Here is a 13,450-nt window from a genome sequence, read left to right as displayed (position 1 = left end):
TGAGGGGGTTCATTTTGCCATAGAAAGTATGATTAGCGAATATATGACGAAATCCCGCATGTACTATTAGGCCGCAAATTAAAATAACGAAAACTTTTAGAACGAATATGCCTTTAGCATACACTAAACAACTAAACTACCCTAAACCCTAAAACACTACCCCCAGCATGACCCTACACTACACAAACAGTACAACACTACCCTAAACCCTAAAACACTACCCCCAGCATGACCCTACACTACACAAACACTACAACACTACCCTAAACCCTAAAACACTACCCCCAGCATGACCCTACACTACGCAAACACTACAACACTACCCAAAACCCTAAAACACTACACCCCAGCATGACCCTACACTACGCAAACACTACAACACTACCCTAAACCCTAAAACACCACCCCCAGCATGACCCTACACTACACAAACACTACAACACAACCCTAAACCCTAAAACACTACCCCCAGCATGACCCTACACTACGCAAACACTACAACACAACCCTAAACCCTAAAACACTACCCCCAGCATGACCCTACACTACGCAAACACTACAACACTACCGTAAACCCTAAAACACTACCCCCAGCATGACCCTACACTACGCAAACACTACAACACTACCCAAAACCCTAAAACACTACACCCCAGCATGACCCTACACTACACAAACACTACAACACTACCCTAAACCCTAAAACACTACCCCCAGCATGACCCTACACTACGCAAACACTACAACACTACCCAAAACCCTAAAACACTACGCCCCAGCATGACCCTACACTACGCAAACACTACAACACTACCCTAAACCCTAAAACACTAACCCCAGCATGACCCTACACTACGCAAACACTACAACACTACCCTAAACCCTAAAACACTACCCCCAGCATGACCCTACACTACGCAAACACTACAACACTACCCTAAACCCTAAAACACTACCCCCAGCATGACCCTACACTACGCAAACACTACAACACTACCCTAAACACTAAAACACTACCCCCAGCATGACCCTACACTACGCAAACACTACAACACTACCCAAAACCCTAAAACACTACCCCCAGCATGACCCTACACTACGCAAACACTACAACACTACCCAAAACCCTAAAACACTACCCCCCAGCATGACCCTACACTACGCAAACACTACAACACTACCCAAAACCCTAAAACACTACCCCCAGCATGACCCTACACTACGCAAACACTACAACACTACCCAAAACCCTAAAACACTACCCCCAGCATGACCCTACACTACGCAAACACTACAACACTACCCAAAACCCTAAAACACTACACCCCAGCATGACCCTACACTACGCAAACACTACAACACTACCCAAAACCCTAAAACACTACACCCCAGCATGACCCTACACTACGCAAACACTACAACACTACCCAAAACCCTAAAACACTACCCCCAGCATGACCCTACACTACGCAAACACTACAACACTACCCAAAACCCCAAAACACTACCCCCAGCATGACCCTACACTACGCAAACACTACAACACTACCCTAAAGCCTAAAATACTACACCCCAGCATGACCCGCCACTACGCAAACACTACAACACTACCCAAAACCCTAAAACACTACCCCCAGCATGACCCTACACTACGCAAACACTACAACACTATCCTAAACCCTAAAACACTACGCCCAGCATGACCCTACACTACGCAAACACCACAACACTACCCTAAGCCCTAAAACACTAGCCCCAGCATGACCCTACACTACGCAAACACTACAACACAACCCTAAACCCTAAAACACTACCCCCAGCATGACCCTACACTACGCAAACACTACAACACTACCCTAAACCCTAAAACACTACCCCCAGCATGACCCTACACTACGCAAACACTACAATACAACCCTAAACCCTAAAACACTACCCCCAGCATGACCCTACACTAAACAACCACCACAACTCTACACTACACTAACACAACACTACACTACACAACACTACACTACACTACACAATCACTAACCCACGAAACAATTAACACAAACCCACTTACCTCTCTCGTCATCGTGGTTTTCACAACGCAAATGCATTTACCATACATGCCTTTAAAACGTAATTCTTTGTAAAGGCATGCGCGATAAATGCACATGCGTTTTGAAACAATGCGGGATAATGGTATGCGAGGTCAATGACCTTGCGGGATAATGGTATGCGGACTGAAAGTCTGCGGGATAAAAAATGCGGGAAAATGGCTGCAAACCATGATTAGCAGCAGACTTCCCTGGTGAGCACTAGCTTTACTACAGTGATCTAATGAGCAACTAGAGTGCTAACATTCAGAATTTATGGCAAATGTGTGACACATCTGAATGCCTTCTTGGTAGAACCAAAGTAAACAAGCATTGAAAATGCAATAGATCTCGCCCTCGTTTAAGTTAAAGCCATTCTGTTTGTAATGAGGTGGCTTTTTAGCTTTGCTTTTATTAGTGTTTTTAAAACTTTCATGTAAATAACATGCATATGTATGCATATATGTATATGTATGCATGCATTTATATTTATATAGATATGCAGATTATATATGTTTATATATGTATATTACCTACTGGCGATAGCCAGTGGGTATATATAGTTAGGATTTTTTCTCTATGGGATTTCTGAAAATTCTATGTCTAATAACTTTGGCGTTTGTGGACGGAATTGGCTGAAATTTTCAGGAAAATGGCACATTTTGTTTCTGAGCAGCCCCTGAAAATTTGGGGGGGGTTTCGTCAAGGGGGGCCGAGAAAAAAGGGGGGTCCCAAAACTCGTTTTTCCCATTCATTTTTCCATAGGGCGGTTGGACTCACTTTTAGCTCGAACGGCTGAATAGATTTACATGAAACTTGGCAAAATTGTAGATATGGTTTGCCCGACGTGCCTTTGCTATGTCTCAATATATGTGCTCCAGTGGATTTTGAGAAATTAACGTTTAAAAAAAAATATATATCTGTGACAGCGCTCCGGTTAGCGCCCCGGTTCGCGTACCTGACGCGTAACGGAACTTCGCGAAGCGAAGCTGATTGGCTCTCCGGTGTCTGTCAACATTCTAAACAGTCCGGAGCGGCCGCCATCTTGTCTCTTGGTACGATCGAGAGACAAGATGTGGTGAAAAACGAAGGGGGAAATGAAGGAAAGGGGGCAAGGTAGACCACTCCTGACCCCCTAGGATTGATGAGGGGGATATTAAAGTGCCCCGCGGGGCAAAAAATTAAAAATATTTTTTTTTTGCGATTTTACGCCGTAGAGGCGCGTCCCGGTACGCGAACCGGGCAGCTCACCGGGCAGCTCACCAGGCAGCTCACCGGGCAGCTAACCGGCAGCGTAGCTGTCAACATTGTAAACAGTCCGGAGCGGCCGCCATCTTGTCTCTCGGTAGGTTCGAGAGACAAGATGTGGTGAAAAAAGAAGGGGGAAATGAAGGAAAGGGGGCAAGGTAAACCCCTCCTGACCCCCTAGGATTGATGAGGGGGATATTAAAGTCCCCCGCGATTTTTCGCGGTAGAGGCGCTTCCCGGTACGCGAACCGGGCAGCTAACCGGCAGCATAACGGGAGTCCGCCATCTTGTGTTTTTGGAGCGTCCGGTTCGCGTACCGGGTAGTGTCCCGGTAAGCGTAACAAGGGGAAAACCAAGAGAAAAAGTAAAAAAAAAATTAAGGGAATAGATTTCCAGCAAACTTGGCAAAATTGTAGGGACTGTTTGTTTGATGTGCCTTTGCAAGGCCTCAAGATATGTGCACGTGTGGATTTTGTCTAATTAAGGTTAAAAAATATATATATATCTGTAAGCGTGCTCCGGCACGCTTACGTTACGGGTTTTGTTTGCGCTGCAGAGCCGATACGTCACGGTTATGCGACGCGCCATGAGGCGTCTCACGTGGCTACGTGATACGTCACGTAATAAAGAATATATTTTACAGCTATAGATATTAGCTTTTAAAAAACCAATGAAATTCACTGAAAAAACCATAGGTTATAGACCATATATAGTTAGGAATTTGCATTTACAAAACCTTGAAAATTCACTGAAAAAACCATAGGTTAGAGACCATATATAGTTAGCTGGACATTTTATTGACATAAAACCAATGAAATTCCATATATAGTTAGTTGCACTAACTATATATCGCGCACCCGCAATCCACTGCTGATGATGTCACATATTACATCATTCATGACATGGTCAGTGACATCACTGATGACATCACTGATGACATCTCAAATGACATCACTGATGACATCTCAAATGTCATCACTGATGACATCATGACACACCAATACCAGTTACTACATACGCACTCACTGATTCCTACGTCTACACACACATTCACTCATTCACCCATACAATCACTCATACATACAGTCACTCATTATTACAACACTATCATATGCACTCATACACCTATGCAGACACTCACACACTGCCACTCATCCATGGAGTTACTCACACCCCTAGTCAGTCCTGTAAAGAATCAATCACACTTCCATTTCCTCATCTATACAGTTAAACACAGAACACCATACTTCAGTGACATCACTGATGACATCTCAAATGACATCACTGATGACATCTCAAATGACATCACTGATGACATCATGACACACCAATACCAGTTACTACATACGCACTCACTGATTCCTACGTCTACACACACATTCACTCATTCACCCATACAATCACTCATACATACAGTCACTCATTATTACAACACTGTCATATGCACTCATACACCTAGTCAGTCCTGTGAAGAATCAATCACACTTCGATTTCCTCATCTATACAGTTAAACACAGAACACCATACTTTTCACACATATACTAACAAATACTTACTCTCTTATACAATCACTGATACAAGTACACATTGATATGCACAGAGTCACACACCTCCCAGCCAGCCACACACACACTCAGTCTTCCATACATCCACTCATTCTTCAATATGTAAAACATATTTAAACTTTACAAAAACACACAGACACTAGATGATGTCATCAGTGATGTCATTTGAGATGTCATCAGTGATGTCATCAGTGATGTCATTTGAGATGTCATCAGTGATGTCATCAGTGATGTCACTGACCATGTCATGAATGATGTAATATGTGACATCATCAGCAGTGGATTGCGGGTGCGCGATATATAGTTAGTGCAACTAACTATATATGGAATTTCATTGGTTTTATGTCAATAAAATGTCCAGCTAACTATATATGGTCTCTAACCTATGGTTTTTTCAGTGAATTTTCAAGGTTTTGTAAATGCAAATTCCTAACTATATATGGTCTATAACCTATGGTTTTTTCAGTGAATATATATATATATATATATATATATATATATATATATATATATATATATATTGATTATGAAAACTATATATATATTGATTGTGAAAGCTATATGTTAAAGCCAGTAGGCATTTGAGGGTTTATTGTTGTAGTGTCATTCCACTATGTTTTATTAAAGCCCGTGGAAAGGTATGTGTATATGTATATATATATATATATATATATATATATATATATATATATATATATATATATATATATATATACATATACACATACCTTTCCACAGGCTTTAATAAAACATAGTGGAATAACACTACAACAATAAACCCTCAAATGCCTACTGGCTTTAACATATAGTTTTCACAATCAATAAGTCTGATCTATCGTCTTTGTCAAAGCTTTTAATGTCAAATAGTTCAAGCCTATAGCCTCAATCCATAATCATCTCAATCATACTGCATAAGCTTTCCACTAGATAAAAATTGCAAAGCAAGCACTCTTTTTCAGTGACAGCACACAAGTTCTGCCCAATCAAATGACTTCCTTAAGAAAATCAACATGTAGTTTTATCGATATCCCCTCTCTCAGGAGTGCTTCTCAAGCTCTTTTTTTGTGGATCACATGAGGTCGGGAAACAACTGTGCTGTCAAAATATGCCATACAAGCACACAGCATGGCGGCTTCATTGCCACAATATCTCTATCTTAATATACACCAACATTCAGTGCTTAATTTGAGACCATGGTTGCCGACCGTGAGCCACTGGCATTTATTTTTGGGGACTAGTACTTATTTTTCCGAATCACAGAGCAAGAGAGGGGAAAACCACAATTCAGAAAGACAAGACAAAGGAATAAAACATTTGAATATCTGTAACAAAGGGAGAAAGCTGGGTCCTGCAAGAGTGAGATAAAGGGGCAGAGAGTGTCTGGTAGTGGATTAAAGAGGCCTGAGGAGGTTTTAAGACTATCAGACTTGGTATTCAGCCAACTGGCATTGATGTGCTCCACGAGGACTCGAACTTGGTTTCCCAGTGCCAAAATCATCATCCCTGGAGTAACACTACATCCTCGCCACCACAAACTTGACAACCCTGTGTGGCTTACCTGCCAACATGAGGTAGTCCCTGTACACAGGTAAGCGGAAAAGGCCGGCCAGGACAGCGAACGTTGGTTTTATCCCTGGAAAGATCTCAGGGAATCCCGTTGAGTCGGATGCAAAGCTGTAGAAGGCGCCGGCGCAGAGGATGCCGTGAGGGTGGCAGCCGAAGATGTAGTTTCTGTCCGGGCTCAGATCTGCCGTCTTTATGGTCTGAAGCAAAAAACAAGGACACTCAGAGAAATGGATCGTCAAAGCAGATACCGGTGTACGACAGCCAGAGACCTGGTTGGTTGGTGGGCTTGTCAGAGATCAAATGAATTTTAGTGTTGGATGTATATTTATTGAGTTATCAAAACAGTACTTTCATTCTGAAATTTGCCAGACTATTCGAAGCATCTCGATTAATATAAACCAGTCGTGGGCTTCTCTGTTGCAAGTCATCATCATTAGGAGCGCTAGCCCAAGCTGGTCAATTGCCAAAGAACACTACAACTCCCAAAATGCACTGATTTGTTAAGAGAAAGCTCAAAAAGGTAAAGGTGGTATTCTGCGAGCAGGAGTGAGCCATCTACTGTGCTTCGTGCATGCATCACACAGACAGATCAGTCATTTCCTTCTAAAGACCCCTGTGAATATGCTGTTTTGATCTGTACAGTGTGTTGACATAAACTGATCAATTTTCATAACGTGGTTGAATATTTTCTATTCTAGATTTTGTAGAAATTGAATGGAGGATTTCGATCAGTAAATGTGATAGGCATGTACAATTTTCTGAACTACTGATAGGGTGGGCCTATCATCAGCTGTGTATATTTTAGTGAGCCTGTTACACTGTGTAAATAAACCGAGGTGGGCTGTCACTCCCAGGTATGGACTTGGGCATTCACTTGACATTTCGTGTGTATTAGGGAATATTCTGTCACTTCAGTGGGGATAACAGCGTCTTCTCTCTGTCTCTGTCTTGAAAAGAGATGGGGGGATGAATAAATGACCTACCTGTATTATCTCTCTCTCTTTCTGTGCTGCAATCCAGTTTTGTATTGTACACAGCTCACATAATTCTCTCAGTTCCCTTCTAGCCTCTTTCACCGCTTGCATATCTTGTGTCTCTCACTTCCTCTTATTTCTAGTGTTTTTATTTCCTGTGTGCTCTCACTTCCAGTACAGCTTTCATGTATATTTCGTTTCCTTTTTAGCTCAGGTGCCTCTCGTTTATTCTGTAGCCTGTTTTTCACTTCCTCTGTAGCTCCAATGTCTCTCATATCCTGTGTGACTTTTCTCTCACTTGTGATGTAGCTCTTATGTAGCTCTTATTTGCCCTTGTCCCCTAGTGCCTCTTGCTTATTATCTAGTTCTCCTCTCTCTTCCTTTGCTCCTGTAACATGTTTGTATCTCTCGGTTGTCTCTCACCTGGGGTAGAACACCTGTTTCTCTCCCTCTATAGTATGGCTCTCACCTGCTTTACAACACCTTTGTCTTTCTCTTGCTGACTTACACTGTTTTATGTCTAACTCTTGCACCCTTAGAACTTAGTAGCTGGTGCCTTTCTCTTTTTCTGTAGTTCTTGTGTCCTTACCTGCCGCAAAACTTCCTTTCTCTCTCTTGCTCAATGATAGTGTTCTTTTGTCTTACTTTTGCATCCTGGTCCCTCTTGCTCATTTCCTTCCTCTGTACTTCCTGAGACTGTCACCTGTTATGTACCTTTTGCTTATCTATTTCCTGCTATATAACTCTTATGCCCCCTTACTTACTTATAGAGTTCTTGGGTCTCCCCCTTGCACTCTAGTGCCCCCCGCTAACTATCTAGCACTTGTCTCCCACTTCTGCTGTACTTCCTGTGGTCCTCTCTTGCTACATAACTTCCCCGTCTCACTCTTGCCAACATAGAGTACGCTTGAGTCTAACCCTTTCATCCAAGTGCCCCTTGCGTACTAGCACTCTAACTACCTCTGAAGTTCTTGAGGCTCTATTCTTCTATATAACTTCCATGTCCCTCTCTTGCTAACTCATAGTGTTCTTATGTCTAACACTTCACCCTTGTAACTTTCGCTTACTGTGTAGCTCTGGTTTCTCTCTCTTCCTCTGTTGTTCATCTGCTGTATAATCCACGCCTCTCTTTTGCTAACAGTGTTCTTGTGTCTAACTTTTGCAACCTGGTGCCTCTCGAATGCTATCTAGCATTTGTCTGTCTCTTTCAATTATGTTATGCAGATTTGTAGAGAGCACTATCACCAAAGAGGGTATCCTGGTATAGAGTGTGTGTCTTGCCATACTGAGGGCCTAGACGGACTATGCAAAAAGTTAGTTCTTCAGCTTCTTGCAGAACTCAAGAAGTGGTCATTCCATGCTTTGTGAGCAATGTGGGAGAAGGCTCGACCACTGGATCTGGTTTTCCATATGTATTGGATGTATGTACGTAGGATTCCAGATAAAAGGAGGTGTCTGGAAGGTTTGTGAAAGCAGATGTGGTTGCTGAGGTATGCTGGGCCAGTGTTATGCAGTCCCTTGAAAGTGTGGGTGAGAAGTTTAAAATATTCTCGTTTGTGTATGGGGAGCCAGTGGGGCTCCTTCTCATGAGGTGTGATGTGAAAGCAGCGTGGGAGTTTGAGAGCGATTCCAGCCACTGAGTTTTAATGGTCTGCAGCCTTGTGATGAGCTGTTTGTTGATCCTGGCATAAAAGGTGTTCTTGTAGTCCAGCTTGCTTGTGATGAGGGCATGCATTAACCCTGGGTGGTGAACTCCGCTCTGTTCGCAAAATTTGCAGAGTTTTCTGCACTCCGCGGAGTACACAGAGTTCAGAATAACTGTAGCGGAGCAGAGTTTTTTTCCTCGCTCATGGTCGTCAACGTCAAGGTGGCGAGCGAAAGTGGGGAAAATCCACCTGTGGCGATATTTTTCCTCATTCCCGATCGTTAACGTCAAGTTGGCGAGTGCGAGTGTAGGAAAGTAGGATCTGGTTTTATGGTTACCCCCACCTTTTGCCTGGTGCTAAGCTGTTATTGACTAGTCTGACTGGGATCCTGCTAATCAGGACCCCAGTCTATCTGCTTTCTCCCTTAAATTGTCATGTTCAGTACTTAGGTACACCCCAGATTGGATACTGGGTACCCTAATAAGTCCGTAGTATATGGTACTAAGATACCCAGGCAAAGGTGCCCCAGAGTTCCCCCCTGGGTTGAAGCAAGCATTATGCCACCCATGGGAGACCATTCACAATGGAACTACATGCCTCCCATTGCAGCCTGTATAAGATGGTGCTAGCACCACTTACTAAAGATATAGATTTCCTATATCTAGGGTCACTGCACTTAAAACCCATAAGTCACCCCTATAGCAGGCCTTTGCAATCCTGAAGGCAGGGTGTTTAGTTCTAAGTGTGAGGGTGCCCCTGCATGAGCAGGACACCCCTACAGCCTACAGAGTCCATTCTCCCAGGTTGCAAGTGATGCAGCCATACGCTATAATGAGAGGGCACCCCATACTTATGCAATGACCATCTCGAAATGGACTGCAACGAATCCTATCATGTTTGGTATCAAATATGTTGAAATCATAACGGTGTGGGAGATATGATTCCAAGCACTAGAAGAGCCCTCTGTTAGGCTCTCAGCGTTCCCTGTACCAGCCTTCTAGAGCCGGAGAGCACATAATGGCTGCTGCCGACCGGAGACATGATTCTGCCCTCATGCTGCTGAGCCAAGCTCCAGCAGGGGAAGGCAGAACAATAGGCACCCTGTCACAGGGAGGTGTGACCACCTCCCAGACAGGATTTAATGTATTGGTGAAGGGTGGGTGAGCTTGCCAGAACCAATCAGCCTGCATGAGGGGTAAATGTGGTGTCCCCATGCATAGTTTAGTTCAAACCAGCTCTGGGAGCCGTAGTCTCCTGCTCTGGCATGAAACTGGACAAAGGACATGGGAGTAACCTACCCCCAGTCCAAACCCACCCCTGGGAGGGTCCCCTGAATTGTACCGACCCTTTCCTTAGGGTACTTAGGGGCTTTCCTGTGGGTGGGTCCCTAGATTCATCGATTCAATTAAGACACCCCTGCTCCTACCATCTGGGCACCCTGGACTTTGCTGGACATTGTTCGGGCCCAAATTCATCTCTCTTCCAGTCTGCTGCATTTTCCGTACCTGTGCACCATACAGGAACCTTCCAAGGCCTGTGGGCATCAAAGATACCTAAAGGAAACTCCCTTGAAGTGAAGGAGTCACTCCCCTGCATTCAAAGGCACTGCAACTAAGCTGACCTGTCAGCTGATCCTGGGCTCCTACAGACTTTGAAAGGCTCTACAACACATGTGGTGGTTCTCTATAGCTCTCGTAGACTGCACTCTCACCAAGTTTGAGGCCAGTATCGCTCGTGGGCGCCGCAGGTACGGAACCCCGGTGCACCATGCTGACTTCCAGTTACAAAGGCTTGTTGTCTTCCTTCCACCAAGATCTTCAAGCTCCAAGTAGCCCTAACCTCAAGCATCTTCGGTGACCAAAGTTTTTGTCCACATTGCATCGCTTGCACCGTGGCCTGCATCTTCTTGAGCTAAATAACGGTGATGGATCAAGCCCTGATCTTTGGACTGGGTAAGAGTGGTCTGCTTAATTCAGACACTCTGTTCATCACCACCCCCTTTTCTGAATCATTTTGTCCACCATAAGCGTGGAAGGGTATACTCAGACATGAGTCCCTTGCTCACTGCTCCATCAGGATTCAAGCAAGCCGGGCCGACGACGCCTAAAATGGCAGAAACTGGTCCCCGGAAGCTTGTCTCCTTTCTGGTGAAGAATTGGCTTGGTAGTTTGGTCTGCCCTGTTCCCATGATGCACTGGGCCAGGGACAGACTAATTTGCATATAGCCAGGTTCTGAGCTGGGATGGGGCAGTGAGCCAAATAACGGTGATGGATCAAGCCCTGATCTTTGGACTGGGTAAGAGTGGTCTGCTTAATTCAGACACTCTGTTCATCACCACCCCCTTTTCTGAATCATCTTCTCGTGAGCTGCTCGAGGTACTCTTGCGACTCCAGTGCCTCCAGCCTGTGGGCCCTGTTGAGGGTCATATTTGCTTTTTTTGGGCTTAACTGATTGCTCGGGGCCTGCCCTTACTCCCCTGCTTGCGGTGAGGGCTCTGGACCTTGCTGGTCCCAACATTGCACCTTTTTTACGGCATCTGTGTTGTTTGCATTTTCCAAGGCTTGTTGGTGCTCCCGCTAGACACTGACCCCTCAGCACTTGACATCCGACATGGGACAGCTAGAGCATGGCTCCTGGGCTTCCTCAGGGTCACCTGGTCCTCACAGCTGTAAAATCAAGGTCCTTGTCAACTCTCCTGCAACTCCTGACATTGGTTGGCATTCGTCTTCCATATCTTCTGGCCACTACTGAGTGTCATAGACTCAGTCTACTTTGCTTACAGGTATTTCTCAACTAGAATCAACCTTCAGATTCCACCGGACACTTTATCCTTCTTCAGCAGCAGCACTTTCCCAAAGTCCTCCATTGGGTTCGACAGCTGTTTCCGACAGCACTTCACACCTATGTACCGGCTTCCCTGGAGTAGGTAACATGGGGACGAGGGTATCCACAGGTGGGGTGGCTCTCCGACGTTCTGTCTCCCACTGGGTTTCTTGAGGGTCCACTGGGAAGGGTCCTTTATCTTTAAAACTCCAACCGCAACCTACATGTTGATTTGTACGGAGCATGTGGTCGTGTTCCCACACTGCACAGTCTCTCCGTGGGGTTCCTAGTCACTCACCTTGGGTGGTTCCTTGGGTCCCCAGAACTTCTATGTTCTCTTGACATTGTTTTGACCTGAGTCGTGGTTCTAATACCACTTTCTTAGTATATGGTTTGGTCCCCCCTGGGGTCCACTGTGTATTTCTTGCTATTTACCTGATTTCTATGCAAAGTATTGTGTGCATTGTGTATATCTCTGGGTAGGAGATATGTGTATGTGTTAGAGAGTATTATATAATACATATTTTTATAAATACCTTGTGTGGTTCTTGTTCACTTAGTCTATAAGATAAGATTGCATTCCGGTAAAACAAGCTGCTTTACACTCCTTCTGGACTAGGCCTGAAGGCTGCTCTCCACAGTGACCACTTAGAGAGCTTTCAATGGTAGTGTAAGACCTCTTAAATCACCATAAGTGTTGTCTGGACTGGTGCAGGGTACCCACTTACTTAGGTGGACCTCATATACTAGGCCAGCTTCTCACAGCGAGCGTGGAAAATCAACCTCCCGGTAAGATTTCTCAACGCTGGCGGTCGGACTTTTCATTGCGACTAGTTGAGAAATCGTCCGTTCGCATTGAGAAAGCTGATGCTCGAGTAAAAAATCTACTCGAGCGGCAGAAAGGAAGCTGCACCCGCTTGCGCTGTGCATGGTGCTGTTAGCTATGATTGCAGAGTGTGCGGAAAAACACCTGGCGCTGAAAATCAAGGTGAACCGCATTTATCTAACACACTCCACCACATTTAAAGCTCTGCATAGAGCGGTGTAGTTTTTTTGCACTTCACAGAGTTTCACATAGCGGAACTCTGCCCAGGCTTAGCATGCATGAGAGTTTTCCAGGTGCTGATTGAAAGCCAATAGAAAATATTCCTCAGCAATTTCAGTATATTAAAGCATTAGGTGGTGATGGCTCTTTTAACGTTTGCTATCAGTGACAATCCTGAGGTTATTGCCCTGAGGAGTGGCGGTGGGTATCAGTCCTAGATCTTTCCCAAGATCACAATTTTGGTCTTGTTGGTGCTCAGCTTCAGACAGTTGGTCTTCATCCAGTAGGCGAATTCATTTGTGCAGGCACTGAACTTGATTCGGGCTCAGGGACTCCACGGATGAGATCGCGGATGTCCGAATTGTACAATGCAAGTCCGACTGACTGGGTCCTTCCATTCAGGAAGGAGCACATCCATTGGTGTGTGATTCCTTGGATTCCAATGTCATGTAGGCATTGGATGAGGGTGGGGTGGACAATTGACAAACACTGTAGAGAGGT

The 13,450-nt window shown here is 44.6% G+C and overlaps 1 protein-coding gene across 1 annotated transcript in view; it reads right to left on the bottom strand.

The window, feature by feature from the left end:
* The window catches only part of MOGAT3 (monoacylglycerol O-acyltransferase 3), a 208,405-nt gene that overhangs the window by 137,920 nt on the left and 57,035 nt on the right, over positions 1-13,450 (bottom strand). Inside the window, exon 5 of the mRNA XM_078669298.1 lies at positions 6,453-6,657. Within this exon, the coding sequence (XP_078525424.1) occupies positions 6,453-6,657 (205 nt within the window). The remainder of the gene's footprint in view (positions 1-6,452; positions 6,658-13,450) is intronic.

Source organism: Lissotriton helveticus, chromosome 12 (assembly GCF_964261635.1).
Source record: "Lissotriton helveticus chromosome 12, aLisHel1.1, whole genome shotgun sequence".
In the NCBI taxonomy this organism is placed as follows: Eukaryota; Metazoa; Chordata; class Amphibia; order Caudata; family Salamandridae; genus Lissotriton; species Lissotriton helveticus.
Note: the sequence above shows the minus strand (reverse complement) of the source record. Positions and strands in the feature narration are given on the sequence as shown.